This window comes from Montipora foliosa, unplaced genomic scaffold (genome assembly GCF_036669935.1).
Source record: "Montipora foliosa isolate CH-2021 unplaced genomic scaffold, ASM3666993v2 scaffold_405, whole genome shotgun sequence".
NCBI classification, from domain to species: Eukaryota; Metazoa; Cnidaria; class Anthozoa; order Scleractinia; family Acroporidae; genus Montipora; species Montipora foliosa.
This window is the reverse complement of record NW_027179707.1, coordinates 53,816-70,000: the sequence shown is the minus strand read 5'-3', so window position 1 is coordinate 70,000 and position 16,185 is coordinate 53,816. Positions and strand designations below refer to the sequence as shown.

The following is a 16,185-nucleotide window of genomic DNA, read 5'->3' as shown; positions in this document are numbered from 1 at the left end:
TGACCTCCTTTGGTTCCGAAAAACTTATCATGGGCGAAAAAATTCTGCACTTTGCCTTAAGAATTAATTTGGTGCTATTGACCTCCTTTAGTTCTGCAACAAATGACACATGCAAAATTTCTGCACCTCGATTCAAGAATGAATTTGGTGCTATTGACCTCCTCTGGTTCTGAAACGAATGACAGACACAAAACTTCTGTGACTTGCCTCAAGACTAAATTTAATTTAGTGTAACTGACCTCCTTTCATTTCTGAAACTACTGATAGATGCAATAATTTTTCACAATGCTTTAGAGATCTGGCAACCAAAAATAATATTTACCAATACATACCATAGTGATGGCAATATAAGAGAACTACCTTAGTTTTATTAGGGTTACCCCAGGGGTTCAAAATGTTTGGTGACTAACATTATTTTTTTTTTGTCTCGTCCAAAGATAATTTGTTAACATGCTAAGGTAATGTTCTCTTCATTGCTGGTGTTACATTCTGTGACGTCTTAAATAAAAACAAAAACGATGCCAGAAATGAATACTATACGATTTAATGCTAAACAAGAACACTAGGAATGAGATGGGAAAATCTGAGTACTTAAAGAAAAACATACGAAAAAATATTCACAATTTTTAGACTCCATCTTCTTCTTGACTTTTAAAGACGCATACTTATCAACTAGGTGTCTTCTTGTTGTGGGTTGCAATTTCATGGCTTCCGGACAGTTCAAATGCATGGAGGATGATACTCTCCTTCTATCTCCGTCCACGGCTCCTGAGATCTTGGAAGGTTAAGAGGACCCCATTTTCCTCGGTAATTTCCTTTCCTGTAATGGATCTTGAAGTCCTTCTCCATACCTTCCTCGATAAGTCCGATAATGCCCAATGACGTTGTCCCAGTTCGACAAATACACCGCCCCAAACTTATTCACGCAAAGCCCTTCCAAGAAACTTTCAACATGATCGAAAGGATTTTCTCTTTCTCTTCGAGCAACAAGGAAGCAACAGCAAAATAAAAAGAGGTTCCACGATAAAATTCAATCGCAGTTTCCAGCAGTTTCCCAGATTTCGCTCGCCAAACGGTTAGTAATTATAAAAAAACTGGATCGCGGACTGCGAACCGTGGACCCGGACTGCGGACTGGGTATAAGACGTATAAGATACAGACTGTGGACTGAGAAAAGAACACCATGTTATGAAACCCATTGTAAAAACTAAAATCCGATTACAGAGTACATGCTAATCAAATAATTAAATTCTGCTTAATCGACGTGGGAAAAAAGAGTTATGTTGTTTCTGTGTTGTTACACAAGGTGGCCATAGACATAGACATAACGACGACTTGTAACCGAGCAGGAAAAGACATATTAGGAAGGGAATGTTTAACTTTAAAAGTTGTTTCCTTATATATATATTTTCCCATTTGCTATGCCCTCATTGCCTGGATCAGTTGGTATTTAGGAATGTCGCGAAACTCGAACATCTGATGGCCGGAAACAACAATCAAATACAGTGAAACCTCTATTAAAAGGACCCCCAATTAAGAGGGCACCCTCTAAAGCTCGGTCCCGAAATTTACGTCTTATAGACCGAATGCATAAATGGCGGCCAAAAATGCATTCTTTTGTTTTATGTGCTAATGAGACTGACTAGCATCGCTCTCAAGCAACATTTCTTTTATATTTTGGCCACTCAAACGAGACTAGTGAGGCTAATTAGCACATAAACAAAAGAATTTTTTTTTTTGCCCGCCATTTATGCATTCGGTCAATATTTCCCTTTATAACGAACCCCAATTCAGCGGACTCCTCTATTAAGCGGACGAGGACACTAAAATAAATTGTATTTGGCTAATTTCTATTGTTAAAAACCTCTATTAAGCGGACACCGGACTGAATTGACAATTTAGTGGTATTGGATTACGTCCTTAAAATAATGTAGTCGATTACTGAATAAAGACAAATCAATGCATTTGAAAACCAAATTAAAATTGGTAATGAAGGATAATGAAAGGTATTGAACTTGAACTCTGGATAGCTTCCCTAACAAAATGGAACTTTATCACAATACAAAACAGCCGTTGAATGTTTTTGCTAACAAACAATGCCCAACTTTTACAAACCTCTATTTAGCGGACACCCTCTATTAAGCGGACACTTGAGAAGGACCCGAAGGTGTTCGCTTAATAGAGGTGTCACTGTATCAGGCTTTTAAGAGCTGAAAATCAGTTCAACTTGTTCTAGGTCCTTGCAAAACTAGCATCTACTTACATAGACTACTTAGTTACAGCAGGTTACATTTAGTCCACTCTAAAAATCCAACGAATGCGATGTCAGCTAGCTGGCAAGCACGAGTCAAGCAGTCGAGTTTGATGCAATGACGGACTGAAAAGAACTCTACATGGCTAAAATGTTTGTGTTCTTCCTTTAATGTCCTCTCAGCCATTATCGGAAAAAGGTTAATTTGGAGGGAAAATCTTCGCTGTTAACTGTATTTTTGTTTAATTGTCACTGAGACTCGGAGTGCGTGAAGGTAAATATTAATTTTTTCGCGCAGTGATTTTTAATATATATGCAAACTGGTCACTACAGAATAATATTATTAATGGTAGAGAAAGGGCTCTTTTATGTAACAAATCAAACGGCGAATGGCGAAGATGATATCCATAACTGGTGAAAGACGGACTCGGAGTTTAACGTCGAAAATTCAAAACCTGACTGATTGCAGAATAAAATATAAGGAAGAACTCCTTGGTGTAAATTAATTTTGTGCACACGCGAGCAAAAAAAAAAGTCTGGTTTGTAATAACCTGAGATCAGCCAAAATTCTAATTTTCATTTTATAATTTTGACATACTGTTACTCTCGCCTGTCGACATTGTGCCCATCACTCTCGATAATGAGTTGATACACAGTAAGAGAATCAAAGCGACACGTTGAAAGTCTGGCAGCGATAATTTCTAGGAAGACATGCTTCCTCACGACAAGTTTCGTGGGTGCGTTCTGTAATGATTTTGTTTTCTGCACGCAATTCAGTCCTCGCGTGATCAAACATGCGGCAACTCCTGTCAACCCGTGTGAATGACCGATCAAATGAATGTCTGCTAAACGTTTTATGATTGGCGTTAAACAATTCTAAAAGTTAACCTTATGTAAGCGCTATTAAATAAGCACCGTCGAGCTCCTTGGTGTTAATTAGATTTTGGGAAAAGAAATGAAGAGAGATATAGCCATGGTGTCGGAGTGTACGATAGTCCTGAGCTGCAAAGTCAACTATCAACGTTACAGATCAGGATTACAGATCGATGTAATGGAAACAGAGGTTAATTCTATTATATCCGTCGGATATTTTCTCTGTATCTATCACATCCACGCCCGCTTATAATGCTTCACGAAATTGGGGAAAAGCCGAACACGTCCGATTGAGGTGAGAGGGCCGGGGGGAGGACGGATGCAAAAAAAAAATACAAAATAAAAAACAACAATCTGGGACAAGGTTACTCGTATGCTCAGACATGTTTTCGTAAATAAAGGAAGCACAAAATGGTTACTTGTATCTACTTTTCTTTGACTTCCACGGCGTCAGATGCAAGGCTTTTGACAGTCAAATCAAACACCTGGATTTCATATTTTCCCACGCATAGTTAAAAAATAATAATAAAAAATAAATAAATAACGAAACGAAATTTTAGTTATAATATATGCAGAGTATGCCTACCCGACAATGATAAAGCAAATTATCTCACATACAGGGTTAAAATAGCCTGTCACGGGACAGGAGAGTGAGCGGCTGTACAGTGACAGGCTAATTGTTAATTATGCCCATATCATGGGGCTTGCGTTTGATAGAATCTATGAGCACGCGGGAAAAACCGTTGAGACTTAATTACAAACGTTGGTACTTAATTACAAACTGCTTCAGAGTTCGTTCCTTCCCAACTCACTCAACAACCTCAACGTCTGAAAAAAGGCCTCACTGGACGAAAGCTATTTCAAGGCACTGGAATACCGCCAATAATAATGTCGACTATAAATCTCCTTACCACCATCCTCCGGCTCCTCATGCAATTGTAGCCCCTTTTCAACAATGACTGTGCTCTCAGTGGAAGGGTCACACATTTCAGTATCTTCTTCGGTATTATTCGTCCATGCTGCTCCTAGATTTTTCTGAAAAGCAAACGGGTATGTACTTACTTAGATGGACGCATGAACATGAAGAAAACATCACTCTATAGTTAAATGAATTATCAGGGCAATCCAGTCAGTTGTCATTAACAAGGAACAACAGGGCCACGTAACAAAATTATCGAACTTTCTCCACTCGTTAGCTTGAACTCTTCTAAGACTAAATACGATTAATTTCAACAAAGTGGGGGCATTAACTCGAAGCAGGTTTCAATTAAATCTAAAGTTATTCAAAAACGTGATGCAAGCCAAATTTTGTTTTTATCTTGTTTTTAGGGGTCAAAGTTTCCTTAAGCCACGCCCAGATTAGTCTCCTTTAGGGGTCACAAAAAGCTTGAGCCACGCCCAGATGGTCTCCTTTAGGGCTTAAATTCAAAATTTCCGACGAGCATCCCCGTCTGTTCCATATGGGAGTCCCCCCCCCCCCCCCCCGGGGCTCGACGTCGCGGTCTGATTAGTGTACTTTGAGATTCGCCTCCTCTACGATCTTTTAAACGCGCCAAAAGGTTTCTTGTCAATATTACCATCTTCCATGTTGGTACACCTACCCTAAAAAAAACGACTTCGTCCTTTTATATGGGGAGAAAAGTTAGGACCAATTCTTGTCATTCACGCAATTGCCAGACTGTCTGTGAAGGTCACACCTTTCATCGAAATACTTCTGCACACGACTGTTAACGTTCGTGAGATTCGGCTTTTTTGACATTATGCGATGTCAGTTTTGTTTTCCGGTCTGTTCATTAAGATAAGAGACCAATGGAAGTTGGGAACCGCAAGCTGAAATGGCCCTTTGTCGTAAGCGGGACAGAACTAAATTGAATGACACATGCATTAGCCAAGGTAGTTCAAATTTGTAGATCTTAGAAGTGGGTCGCAGCGTACTTGGGAAATTGTACAAGCAAGTTCTTCTCAAAAAAAGTCTCTTTTCGTCCACTGTTCTTCCCATTATGACGAGTTCTTGGTTCATCAAAGTATCCGGAGATGTGGTTTATGTGTACAGAAACAATCAACTACTTGCCAAATCAAACGGCGAAGAACAGGGACGACTTGTAGAGGTATCAACATTGTATTTATGGCTCCATCAAGTTATAAAGGTAAGAAGTTACATTTTGTTTTTTTCTATTTCCTCGAGTGCCAGTATAGCCCTTGATAGATAGAGGTTATGCCACGGCATCAGGGGCGCACCCTTACGAATAGTCTCGTCAAGAATTAAATAAATTCAGAATTTAAGATCTACCAAGCAACGTAATTTATGTTTAATTTGAATGAAATTGGCTGGCACGGGACTTGCAGTCCGAAAGAATAAAATTGGTTGAAAAAATTAGAAAGCGGAATATGCCATATTTTATTAACTAGAGCATTTTCCAAAATAATCAAAATAATCGCTATATCACTCCTGAAAACAGACTGAGTTGATTTCTAAAAGCCTGATCCTGGCACTACATATCATATTAACATATTATGTTAATAACACAGGATAAATACTGTAACATTTTAAGCGACTAACTATGGTCGGTATAACTAACTATATACCGACTGTAACTATAATTACGCCGTTGTTTTTGATCCTGGCTCACAACTTTGCAGTGATCTCACGGAACCTCTCACACACCACCACTTATCTAATCACACTGCAATTCACTACAAGATGGGAATCGTAATCGTTCTCCAAAATATTGCGCTGAACCGAGAATAGATTAGGCTCGAGATCGTTATAATCCTCTTTATCCAGTCCTCGCCTATCACTTGATCAAGATGAAATAAATAAACTCTGTGCATCAAATGCTAGCTTTGTAGGCAAGGTAACGATGTATTGAAGTGCAAGCCTTTGGGTAGACATTACGGGAACAAATTAAAGTAGACATTAGAGATAGAACACATGCAATCGTCTCAAACGATAATCATAATTGTATTATTTTACTTTTTCATTTAACAACGATTCGGGTAACAGCAATCACCAAAAAAAAAAAAAAAAATGCGATAGGGCTGAAATTCGAGATTATTCTGGCGTCGCAGTAAGCGAGAGCCTCCGCACCCTGGATTAAGCGTTTTGGCCTCTTTTCGTAATTTGCATCTATTTGGCCACGCGATCATTTTGGGGGAAATTGCTATATGGATTGGAGAATATAACAGTTCGTTTCAATCTTCAGTTGTTCATTTATTTGTTTAGTTGTTTATTTTTTAACCAATTATCCATTTACTGAAGGGGGTATTTGTTTGATCTTTCATCTGTAGTGCACGTTTAGTTGTTTATGCTATCGAAAATATTTAAGAAGCGCGTGATTCAACAGGACGTGAATGAAATCGACAAAGTGACATATAATGTGATTATCTCCTGACAACATGCAGTCGTAATTAAGACAAATAACAAGTGTTTTCACAGTGATCTTTTGGTTTTTTTTCGTGATCAGAGCAAATTGTTTTAAGACGTTATCGACCAGTTCGTCCAAATTGTGCCTCGCGTGAGTGGGAGAAAGAGATTATCAAATACAAACTTGTGAACGCATCACTCTCAGTTCCTTCACTGTCACGCTTTCTCAAAGATGATAAAAAAGTAATAAAAATAAGTGTCTCTCGTACTCCAGTGTCGAGGCGTGATTGGTGATTATTTCCCTAAAGTATCTTTTCTCCAATTTTTTTTTAATTAGTGATAATTCGGGATTCAGCGCTGAGTTTGATTTGTGTAACAACTCAAAGAGACTTTTGGTGCAAAAGTTTGTCTTTACCGTAGGAACATTTATATGGGGGTTGGAAGCGGAATAGTGAATAAGGGCCTATAGCAGAAAAGGAATAAGGAATATTTAGCCTTCGAAACTTCGGAATAAAGAATTTTACGGTTTCCGTTAAAGAATAATGAATACGGAAAAATGAATATGAAACAAAGTTTCAATAGTGAATAACGAATAACTCGGAAAACAAATTGAAGAAATAATGAATAACTGAGATTTAATTATTCCGTTTCCACTCCCGAATTTGTACATACAGTGTAGACCTGCAGGAATTTTGAAAGGGATTTAAAAAAGTCAAGATTTTATATTTATTTGTGTCAGTTTTTTTTAGTTTTCGTTTGAACGTGAAAGCACTATTTCCAGTGACGCATTTCCCAAAAGGATCAGTATTCTACAAGTATTTCAATGTATTATTCCAGTAACTGTGTCTTTAACGTTTCATTGTAGCTGTTCTGATCCCAATTCGACGGTCTGTATTCCTTTATCTTAGAAAACTTTGAAGTCAGTTAACGTATGGTTGAACTTTTCACATCTCACGTGCAGCTGGACTTTGATTTGGATGGCAAAACTCAGTCATGTATGATGAAGTCAAAATACTTTCGCCCATTGTTTGGAGATGAAATTTTCTGTGACTCAGTCCAGTACAAGATTGTGAAATGTCATAGGCTGCAATCTAAGAATACTCTCAAGGATATTTTCAACCTAAACTCGGCTGAAAAATAAGAACATTCAGCCCCGTATTTAACGAAACGGCTGCACCTCGGGCCAAAAGAGAAAGTGGACTGAAGGAAGGATTACTTGGCGAAAATATTCAATATTTCCACAACAATTCCATTCACTACACTGTTGGGCATTAGAAACTGCATTAATCCTTTCGATGAGTGTTTGGCAGCCAACAGTTTTATAAAACTGTCAAATTAACCACATCCCCTTTGAGATGTTATTTAAATAAAACTCATGGTCGTTCTCTCTCTTGGGGTTCTTTGCAGGGAATGCATTATTGGCTGCTTTGAGCAACGGAAGAAGAGCTTAATCTGCCTTTAAGCACATCAGTGGACAACCGACGCATTCTATTAAACAAAACTTCTTCCGCAATGAACCGTTGAAATTGATGAGTGACGTTGAACTTTTTATTCCTGTTTTTTCCCAATAAATCAGTAATATTCGGTCGCACAGTTATTATTATTTTTCGTTGTTTTTTGAAATTAACAGTGGTACATCTGGATCTCCTCTCCGATCTGGCCTGTGCCACATACGCCTCACTCCGGCTTCGGCATGTCATAAGAATGAATTAGTATCTTAGAACATTGTCAGTTTCCCTTCGACTTTTCTAAAAGAGATGTAGAATTCTTGCGTATTTTTCTCTGTATAACCTTTATTAATTCTTTATTTTCTTGATTGTTCTGCATGTTGAAGGGACAGAATTTCGGCACCCGTTTTCTAAATAAATACCTCCAAAACTAAATCTATTACGAAAGAGCATGCATGTAAGAGATACAGAATTCCTTATTATTATTATTATTATTATTATTATTATTATTATTATTATTATTATTATTATTTTTTTTTTTTTTTTAATGATATGATGTGAATGCAGAATTTTTGCATGCGCACGGGTTCGTGCAAGTGAACGTGCCATGGTTTGAACTGTACATCAATATTAAAATTAGACGTGCAGAATTTCTGCACCCTTATCCATTTGTAAATGGAGTGTGTACCATTATCCATTTGTAAATGGAGTGTGAGTGTACCTCTGAACTCATACAGACGCAGAATTTCTGCATCTTTTTAAAAATAGGTAACCCATGTCGATTGCTATACATAATGATGCAGAATTTTTGCATATTCCCAGGTTTGCGTTGGTGAATTTATTCTTGGTTTTTACTGAATATTAACCAAAATTAAGGCATGCAGAATTTCTGCATCCGTTCTTTTTGTAAATTGAATGTGAATGTACCTCTGAACTCATAGAGACGCAGAATTTCTGCATCCTCTTTTTTAATAGGTATGCCATGCAGATTATTGCTACACATAATAATGCAGAATTTTTGCATGCCCCCAGGTTTGCGTTGGTGAATAGAATTTTGGTTTGATTGAACATTAGCCAAAAAAATAAGGCATGCATGCAGAATTTCTGCATCCGTTCTATTTGTAAATTGAATGTGAGTGTACCTCTGAACTCATAGAGACGCAAAATTTCTGCGTCTCTTAACTTTTTCAGCAAGAGTGTGATTTCAGTTGGCAAGACACAGAAATGATGCAGAATTTCTGCATCCATGTACATGACTCATTATTAGAGCAATCATGTTGTTAGACCAATACATTTTTTTCATCTAAAATGCCACTTAGTGCTTGTTTTCTCTTTTACACTGCAAATTTGAAGGGTTTGATTGGGTTCTGTGAAGTATGTACAGTTTTTGGCCAAGAGTTTTCTGTGAAAAATAGTACTCGTTGGAAATTCTTGATAGTGTGAAACACGTTTGGAAATGAATTTTAGACCTACTAGCATTATATTACTCGAATAAACGTATGTTTGCAGTAGGATACTTGTATTGCTTGTCTGAATTTGAACTTTCCTTGGTGTTACGAAGGTGTTTGACCACAAAAAATTCAATTTTGGAAAAACGCATTTTATTTTGGAACACGTTGTAAGCGAATCTCATCCGCCTTCAACGATCTTTTCGTTTTGCTGTCCATACAATACTGAAAGTCATACTCTTTGAAGTGAATCTAGCACAGTGAAGACGTTTTACCGGGCTTCTTTTTACAAAGACAAAATCTGCAGCCATTTTTCCTTCTTTTTTGAGGTGTTGCGTTTTGCGAGTCGAAGGATTCCTACGTATACTTATTCTTTTCTTAGGATCAGCTGTGTTGTTCCATCAAGTGGTTACGCATCTTTTAGGCATTTTCAAGGGAATTATTCCTTACTATACTGATTATATTCCTATTCCTTTTTCACTTGAAGTCACGTGTTCCTTAATCTACGTCACAGCAGTATTGTGACCGGGAAGAATCGATAGAAGACTAAAGCGAATGGTGAGCCAAAATGGCGGCAAATTTGAACGTTTTCTAATTTCATTTTCAAATCGCGTTATGGGAAAATCGCAATTTTTTTTCGCGAAACTTCTATGAGATATATGTAGATTCAGATAACTAAGTGAGAAAAATTAGGCTATGGGCACTTTAAATTGTTCGCGCGAGGGCGAAGCACAATGACGTTACTGAATTTACTGGAAAAATTAAAAGGATGTCGTAGCTTGCACTTTGGAGTGTAAAACAAGGTTGATAAGATCTTTATTGTCTCTATTAGAAATTAATTGGAGCGGGAAAGCATAACATAAAGTCAAATAACCTGTGTTGTACACTTAATTTGCTATTGATAGAGCTCTTACTAGATATAAGAAGCTTTCGGCTGCTTTTGGGCGTTGATAATTCACTTCAGACTCATTCAGTCGTTTGTTAGCCTACGCATTGAACCGAAAACCTAAACTTGATTTAATGTTAAGTCTTGGTTTTACAAGTTGGTAAGCAAGGTATTGACAAATTGCCCAAGACGAAAACTGAAAGAGGAGTGTCCAAGGTTAGTAATTTAGCGTCTTTCGCGCATTGTACCTTATTTGCCCTGCTTTGAAAGTCTTTTCTCCAGTTCAAATTAAGTTTTTCCAGCAACCGGTTTCCTGTTTCCCTATTAGCTGGTTTTTGTTAAAAACGGCAACAAAATGATGGTATAAGTTTAAGTTTAAAAAAGCTTCTTACCAATGTACAAAAGAAAATATATATACAAAAGTACAATAGGTAAAAGAAAGCAATAGGGGGAAACTGAATTCCCATATAAAAACTGCTCTCCAAAAATAAAAGTTAAAACAATTAAGAATAGTATATCAAATATATAATTTCACAATGTGTACGAAACATAAAAGACCTATCTATTTACAAAGATAATTAAGTAGTAAAGTTTTAAACGAGCTTAAGCTGGAAGGAGACATAACTGAGTTAGGTAAGGAGTTCCAGTCATTAACGTAACGGTTAAAAAATGAAAATTTAAAATATTTTGTCCTTGCTGCTTTAGGCCTAATTTTAAAGTCATGGCTACTTCTAGTTCTTGTTGGGCCAGTCAGATCCACATATGCGGTATATAGTCAATATCAGAATAGCCATGAATTATCTTGTAAAGCTGAAGCAAGCAGAAGTATTTCCTTCTAAGCTCCAATGATGACCAGTTTAGTTGAATGAGCCTTTCAGAGTAAGGTTTATCAGATCCACATATCAATCGAGTAGCACGACGCTGGATGGATTCAATACTGTGTATGTGTTTAACCAAATAAGGGTTCCACACTGGGCAGGCATATTCCAAAATAGGACGAACTAAAGCATTAAAAGCTGTTTTAATTGCCACAAGATCTTTGGGCCCAAATGTTCTCCTTATTAGACCCAACACTCGATTTGCCTTACCAACAATGTCATTGATATGAGCGTCCCACCTTAAAGAAGATTCAATCCAAATACCCAGATGCCTATGTTTATCTACAGCCGACAGATTATTCTCATTTATCACATACTGATAAACTAAAGGACATTTAGACTTGGTAACATGTAGGGCCTTACACTTTTCGGGATTCAGCGTGACAGGTCACCCTGAAACTCAACACGATCATCTACAAATGCGATGTTACGATAAAGTACACTATCATCAGCAAAAAGCTCTGTACTACAGCTTAAATTTAGGGGAAGTCATTTATATACAGCAGGAAAAGAAGTGGCCCTAATATACTCCCTTGCCGGACACCAGATATATCACTTCATTTACCTTCTTGTTTTTTAACTAACGGGAAATAAAATTTAAACTAACTTGAAATGAGAATAAAACTAAAAAAAACAGGATGACGATATTCGTGCAAAGCTGTAACAGTTTGTCCAGTTTCCCCAATCGTTGTCATCTCCTTCGCTTTTCTTCTCTTAATCTCCTTTTGTTCTTTATTTTCGTACTCTAAGGCATTTTTAATTGACATTTCAAAATTTGAAACTTTAAGAAATGTTAAAATTTTCTCATTCGTTTTTCATACCTTAATGTGCGCTTTACTCTTGCATTCTAAAACCTTATTGTCGTTGCTCGGATTTTTATGCAAATATTTTAGTCTCTTATTCTTTCAAAAATGTTGTCGGTCAAATCCATTCTCAGGTTGAATCCGTTTTTACCTTATAGGCTAATTTCGTGATCTGCATTTTACCTAGGTTGAATATGCACTCTACCTTGATAGGATTGAAAACACCAATATCGTCTCTCAAGCTCTGTCTTACGTATCTCAACACATCTTCTTAATGTTTCATATATATCATCTTATCGGCTTCTGCATTCATACACTGATCGATTTAGTGTCAACATTACAACAAAGTTAGGGAACAAAGAACTGTACTGTGTACTTACCGGTCATCGAGCTCCGGCCTTCCAGATCTATAGTCCTGTGTCTTCATCACTACACTACGACGACGAACATGCGTAACCCAACACAGTTCTTTTCATAATTACTTTTGTATAATAAGTCAATTGATATCTATGTATAAAAACCAACACTAATTCTAACCTGACCCTAATTTTTCTCTAAGCTTAATTTAGGCTTCAAAAAAGTTACTTCAATCTATCTGAGTGCGTATTCAACCTAGGTAAAATGAGGATCACCAATTTAACCTAAGTTAAAAACGGATTCAACCTGAGAACGGATTTTACCGGCAACATATATGCGGAATTTTATGATCTTGAACTTGGACTTGAACATTTAAAGGACTCGACAAATAAAAAATGTAGTCTATATGTATCAAATTATTGGCACATATCGTTTGAAGAAAAGAGCCAAGTTTCTGGAAACCTATACATAGTCAAAAGATTTCAATTTCCGCTATTTAACAAACTTGTAACGGGTATAGATTATTTTCGGTCTTTCAGTTAACGTAGAACAGCATTAAAGTATTGAAGTATTTTGGGTTAGATTATAAAGAACCTACAAGGAAAAAGGTAAGCAAAAGTCAACGATTTTGTGTGCGCCTTTACAAGACATTTAGCAAACTAACTCGGGAAACAACCCAGAAATGTGTGCATGGGGTTGAAACATAGGCTGTTTCCCCAACATTGTCTTCTCAAAGATAGCATCCGCTCGTGGATCAATATTCAGACTCATCAACTCGGGCTTTTGTGCTCGATGTCAATGCGCCACTTAGAGGCCGCTTTTATTGGTTCTATTCTGTGTCACCTCATTTTCAGCTGCTTTATCAAACGATCATGATAAAATACATTTTAGCACGGAATGTTACTAATACGAAGTGCATTAGTTCATTACTTTAAAGCAAGATTGCGTGTAAATAAATAATCACGATGTTTTCGTGCAAATGGGGACAAAAAAATATTGTAAGGTTTTTAAAAACCAACGAAACTGCACGAGCCGAGAGGTCTTAGATTTATCAGTGTTTATTTTTTTCAAATTGTATGAAAAAAAATTGTGGCTACTTATTGATATTAAATAAAAGAAAAGTTATGATAATTGTGCGGGGGACTCATATTTGATTGGTTATCTGTGATTATTGGCCAATCAGAATGCTTAGTTTGTTACCTTCGATTTTCTTACCGAATTACCTCTCTCCTCCTTTTTGTATTGCGTTACCTAACAACCGCATTTCTCTTAGCCGATCACAAACTATCCTAATGTTCTAATCGTCGTTTTCTTTCTTCACGTAGATGGCCATTGATTCTCATCACCAAAACAAAACAGTTACTGCAAATTTCGAGCCCTTTTCTTCATCCGAGTGCATTGCCTGGCTGACAATACTTAACATCGAAGCTGTTGCTATAGTGACCATGAATGCCCTACAAACATTATTTACCTGAAAGAGCGAATCCTTCACAAGCGTATCATGTACCTGGTGATCAGCCTGGCGGTTGCAGACATGTTTGTAATATACAACTTGATCGTTCAGAGTTTGGTATTGGGCAACGATTGTTACTTTTGGAAGATCAACTTGTTCAGGAGCTTTGAGATCACCATATGTTTTTCTAGTTTGGAGCATTTCTTTCCAGCAGCCTCTGTAACAAACGTTGCTGCTATTTCTTTGGAGCGGATGCACGCAACTTTTCGTCCATTCAAGCATCGCCTCATCAAAAAGAAGATATTTGGAGCAGCTGTTGCGGGTGTTTGGTTTACAGCTGCCCTGTCTACAGCTATCACTTTTCACCATTTTTCCTGGGCGGCTCAGAAGTCACTACTGTCTATCACGTGCGAGCATCATACTAATCGTTCCTATTTTGTTGCCTTTTTATCGTCGTTGTTTCTTACTCGTCCATCGCTATTAAAGTTTACTGTGAAACGCATCCTCAGCATCATGGTGCAATCAGAAGAGAAAGAAAACTGACCAAGACACTGTTCATTGTAACAATTGTATTGTTAATACTAGTGCTGCCATTTACAATTTTCCGGTGTCTTTTTAATGTTACTTCAGGCGAAATGTTTGAAACCATTTCTGATCAAACATCGCTCCATTTAGGATATTCATTAGTTTGCTTAGTTTACGCAAACTCTCTTATAAATCCATTGTTATATGCATTAAAAATGCCAGAGTTCAAAAGAGCTCTGTTTTTATTATTGCGTTGTAGATATCGCTCGGGGCCAGTTCAGGTTTTTCCTCTTAATGACTTGAAAGTTGTGAGATTTCACTCAGTTAACTGATGAATATGTGTTTACCAAGTATATAAAAACTGAGGGTTTTAATTTTTCGTGCGACTTTTCTCTTTGTTTTTAATTGGAAACAATTTATTCAAGTTAATATAAAGGAATATGTGTAAAAATGCATGAATGCTAAGATTGATCTATTCAAATATATTAAAGTTCGTAAGGAATTGTTTGCTCCTTTTTGGCTTATGTTTTTGGCTCGATAATCACGTTTGCGATAAAGTACTAACTTTCTATACTACTTTCTACACTGAATTTTGACATAGATAAAGTTGATATATGTATTTATTTGTGTCACAGTGTCACATAGATTGGAGGGCTGCATGACCCGAACAAAAACAGGCGCGCAAGAAATTCACTACAATCAAAAAATTAACAGAACGAAGAAACCAACAGAATTCCATTCACCCTCACCTACCAGCCACAAAACCTTGCAGTCAAAAATGTAATTAATATTCTCAAAAACTTCAAAATTCTCCGCAATTATCCCGAAACTAAAGACATCTTTTCTCTACTACCACGTATTTCATTCAAACGCGACAAAAGCATAGGCAACTTTCTAGTTAGGAACGCTTTCAAGACAGACAACCAACCAGGAAATTTCAAATGTACACGCACACTATGCAAAACTTGTCCCAGGACCTAATCGATCTGTTAAAATCACTGACCACTTTACATGCATCTCCGCAAACGTCATCTACTGCATAACCTGCACACTATGCAAAAAGATCTACATAGGCGAAATAGGAAGAAGATTGGCGGACCGCTTTCGCGAACACCTACGAGATGTAGCAAAAAACGACACAGATGCCTCAAAACTAGTTGCACGCCATTTTAATGTTCCCAATCACCCCACCACAACATGACTATTTGCGGCCTATCCTTACACCACGGAAACACAGAAAGCCGTAAAAATCTCGAAGAAAAATTTATTTTTCAACTGGACACACTCTATCCACACGGGATCAATGAATGACTCTCATTCCATTAATCTATTCACAAATTCACGTCATCCTATTTCTACCAATAGCAAAGCTCCTCCGCACACATATAAACCTGCAACAACCCCAATTCCTCTATTCGCTCCGACGAAGGGCTAACACTCCAAACGTCAGCTTTCCAAATCTTTCACGGTGGTTATTCGACCTTTGTCAACTCGTTTGATAAAATCAATTTCTGGTTCAAAGTCATTTTTAGTCGTGAATACGCCAAGCGTATAAACGACTATCGTTAGGGGTCAAAATATACAAATTTGTCTCTCACTCAGGTGTAATCGGTTTTTTCAAGATATGTCAATTTGTCACTCACTCAGTTGAATTCAAATCGACATGGCGACGATCAATATCGATTATCCGACGTTCACTTTGCGAAGTGCGGACTTGTAATGCCACAACGTAATTCGTTGAAATATTCTTCGACTTTTCTTCGTTTCGACGGGATTGATACTCATTGCAGTTAGCATGTGTTACCGAGCCATTGCTCAATGGAACACTAAAGGCGTCACTTTGCTGTGTGTGTTGAAAATGAACGCAAGAGACATTTTCTCGTCGATCCGCCAAGTTCA

General features: G+C 37.3%; 1 protein-coding gene across 1 annotated transcript in view; it reads right to left on the bottom strand.

The window, feature by feature from the left end:
* LOC137988067 (uncharacterized) overlaps positions 1-14,780 on the bottom strand; it is a 15,479-nt gene extending 699 nt beyond the window's left edge. The window contains exons 1-3 of the mRNA XM_068834127.1: positions 13,780-14,780; positions 4,036-4,159; positions 1-1,167 (exon numbers count right to left, since the gene is read on the bottom strand). The exon at positions 1-1,167 is cut by the window's left edge and continues 699 nt beyond it. Of these exons, the coding sequence (XP_068690228.1) occupies positions 1,031-1,167; positions 4,036-4,159; positions 13,780-14,130 (612 nt within the window). The 5' untranslated portion in view covers positions 14,131-14,780 and the 3' untranslated portion in view covers positions 1-1,030. The remainder of the gene's footprint in view (positions 1,168-4,035; positions 4,160-13,779) is intronic.
* Positions 14,781-16,185: the final 1,405 nt, after the last annotated feature.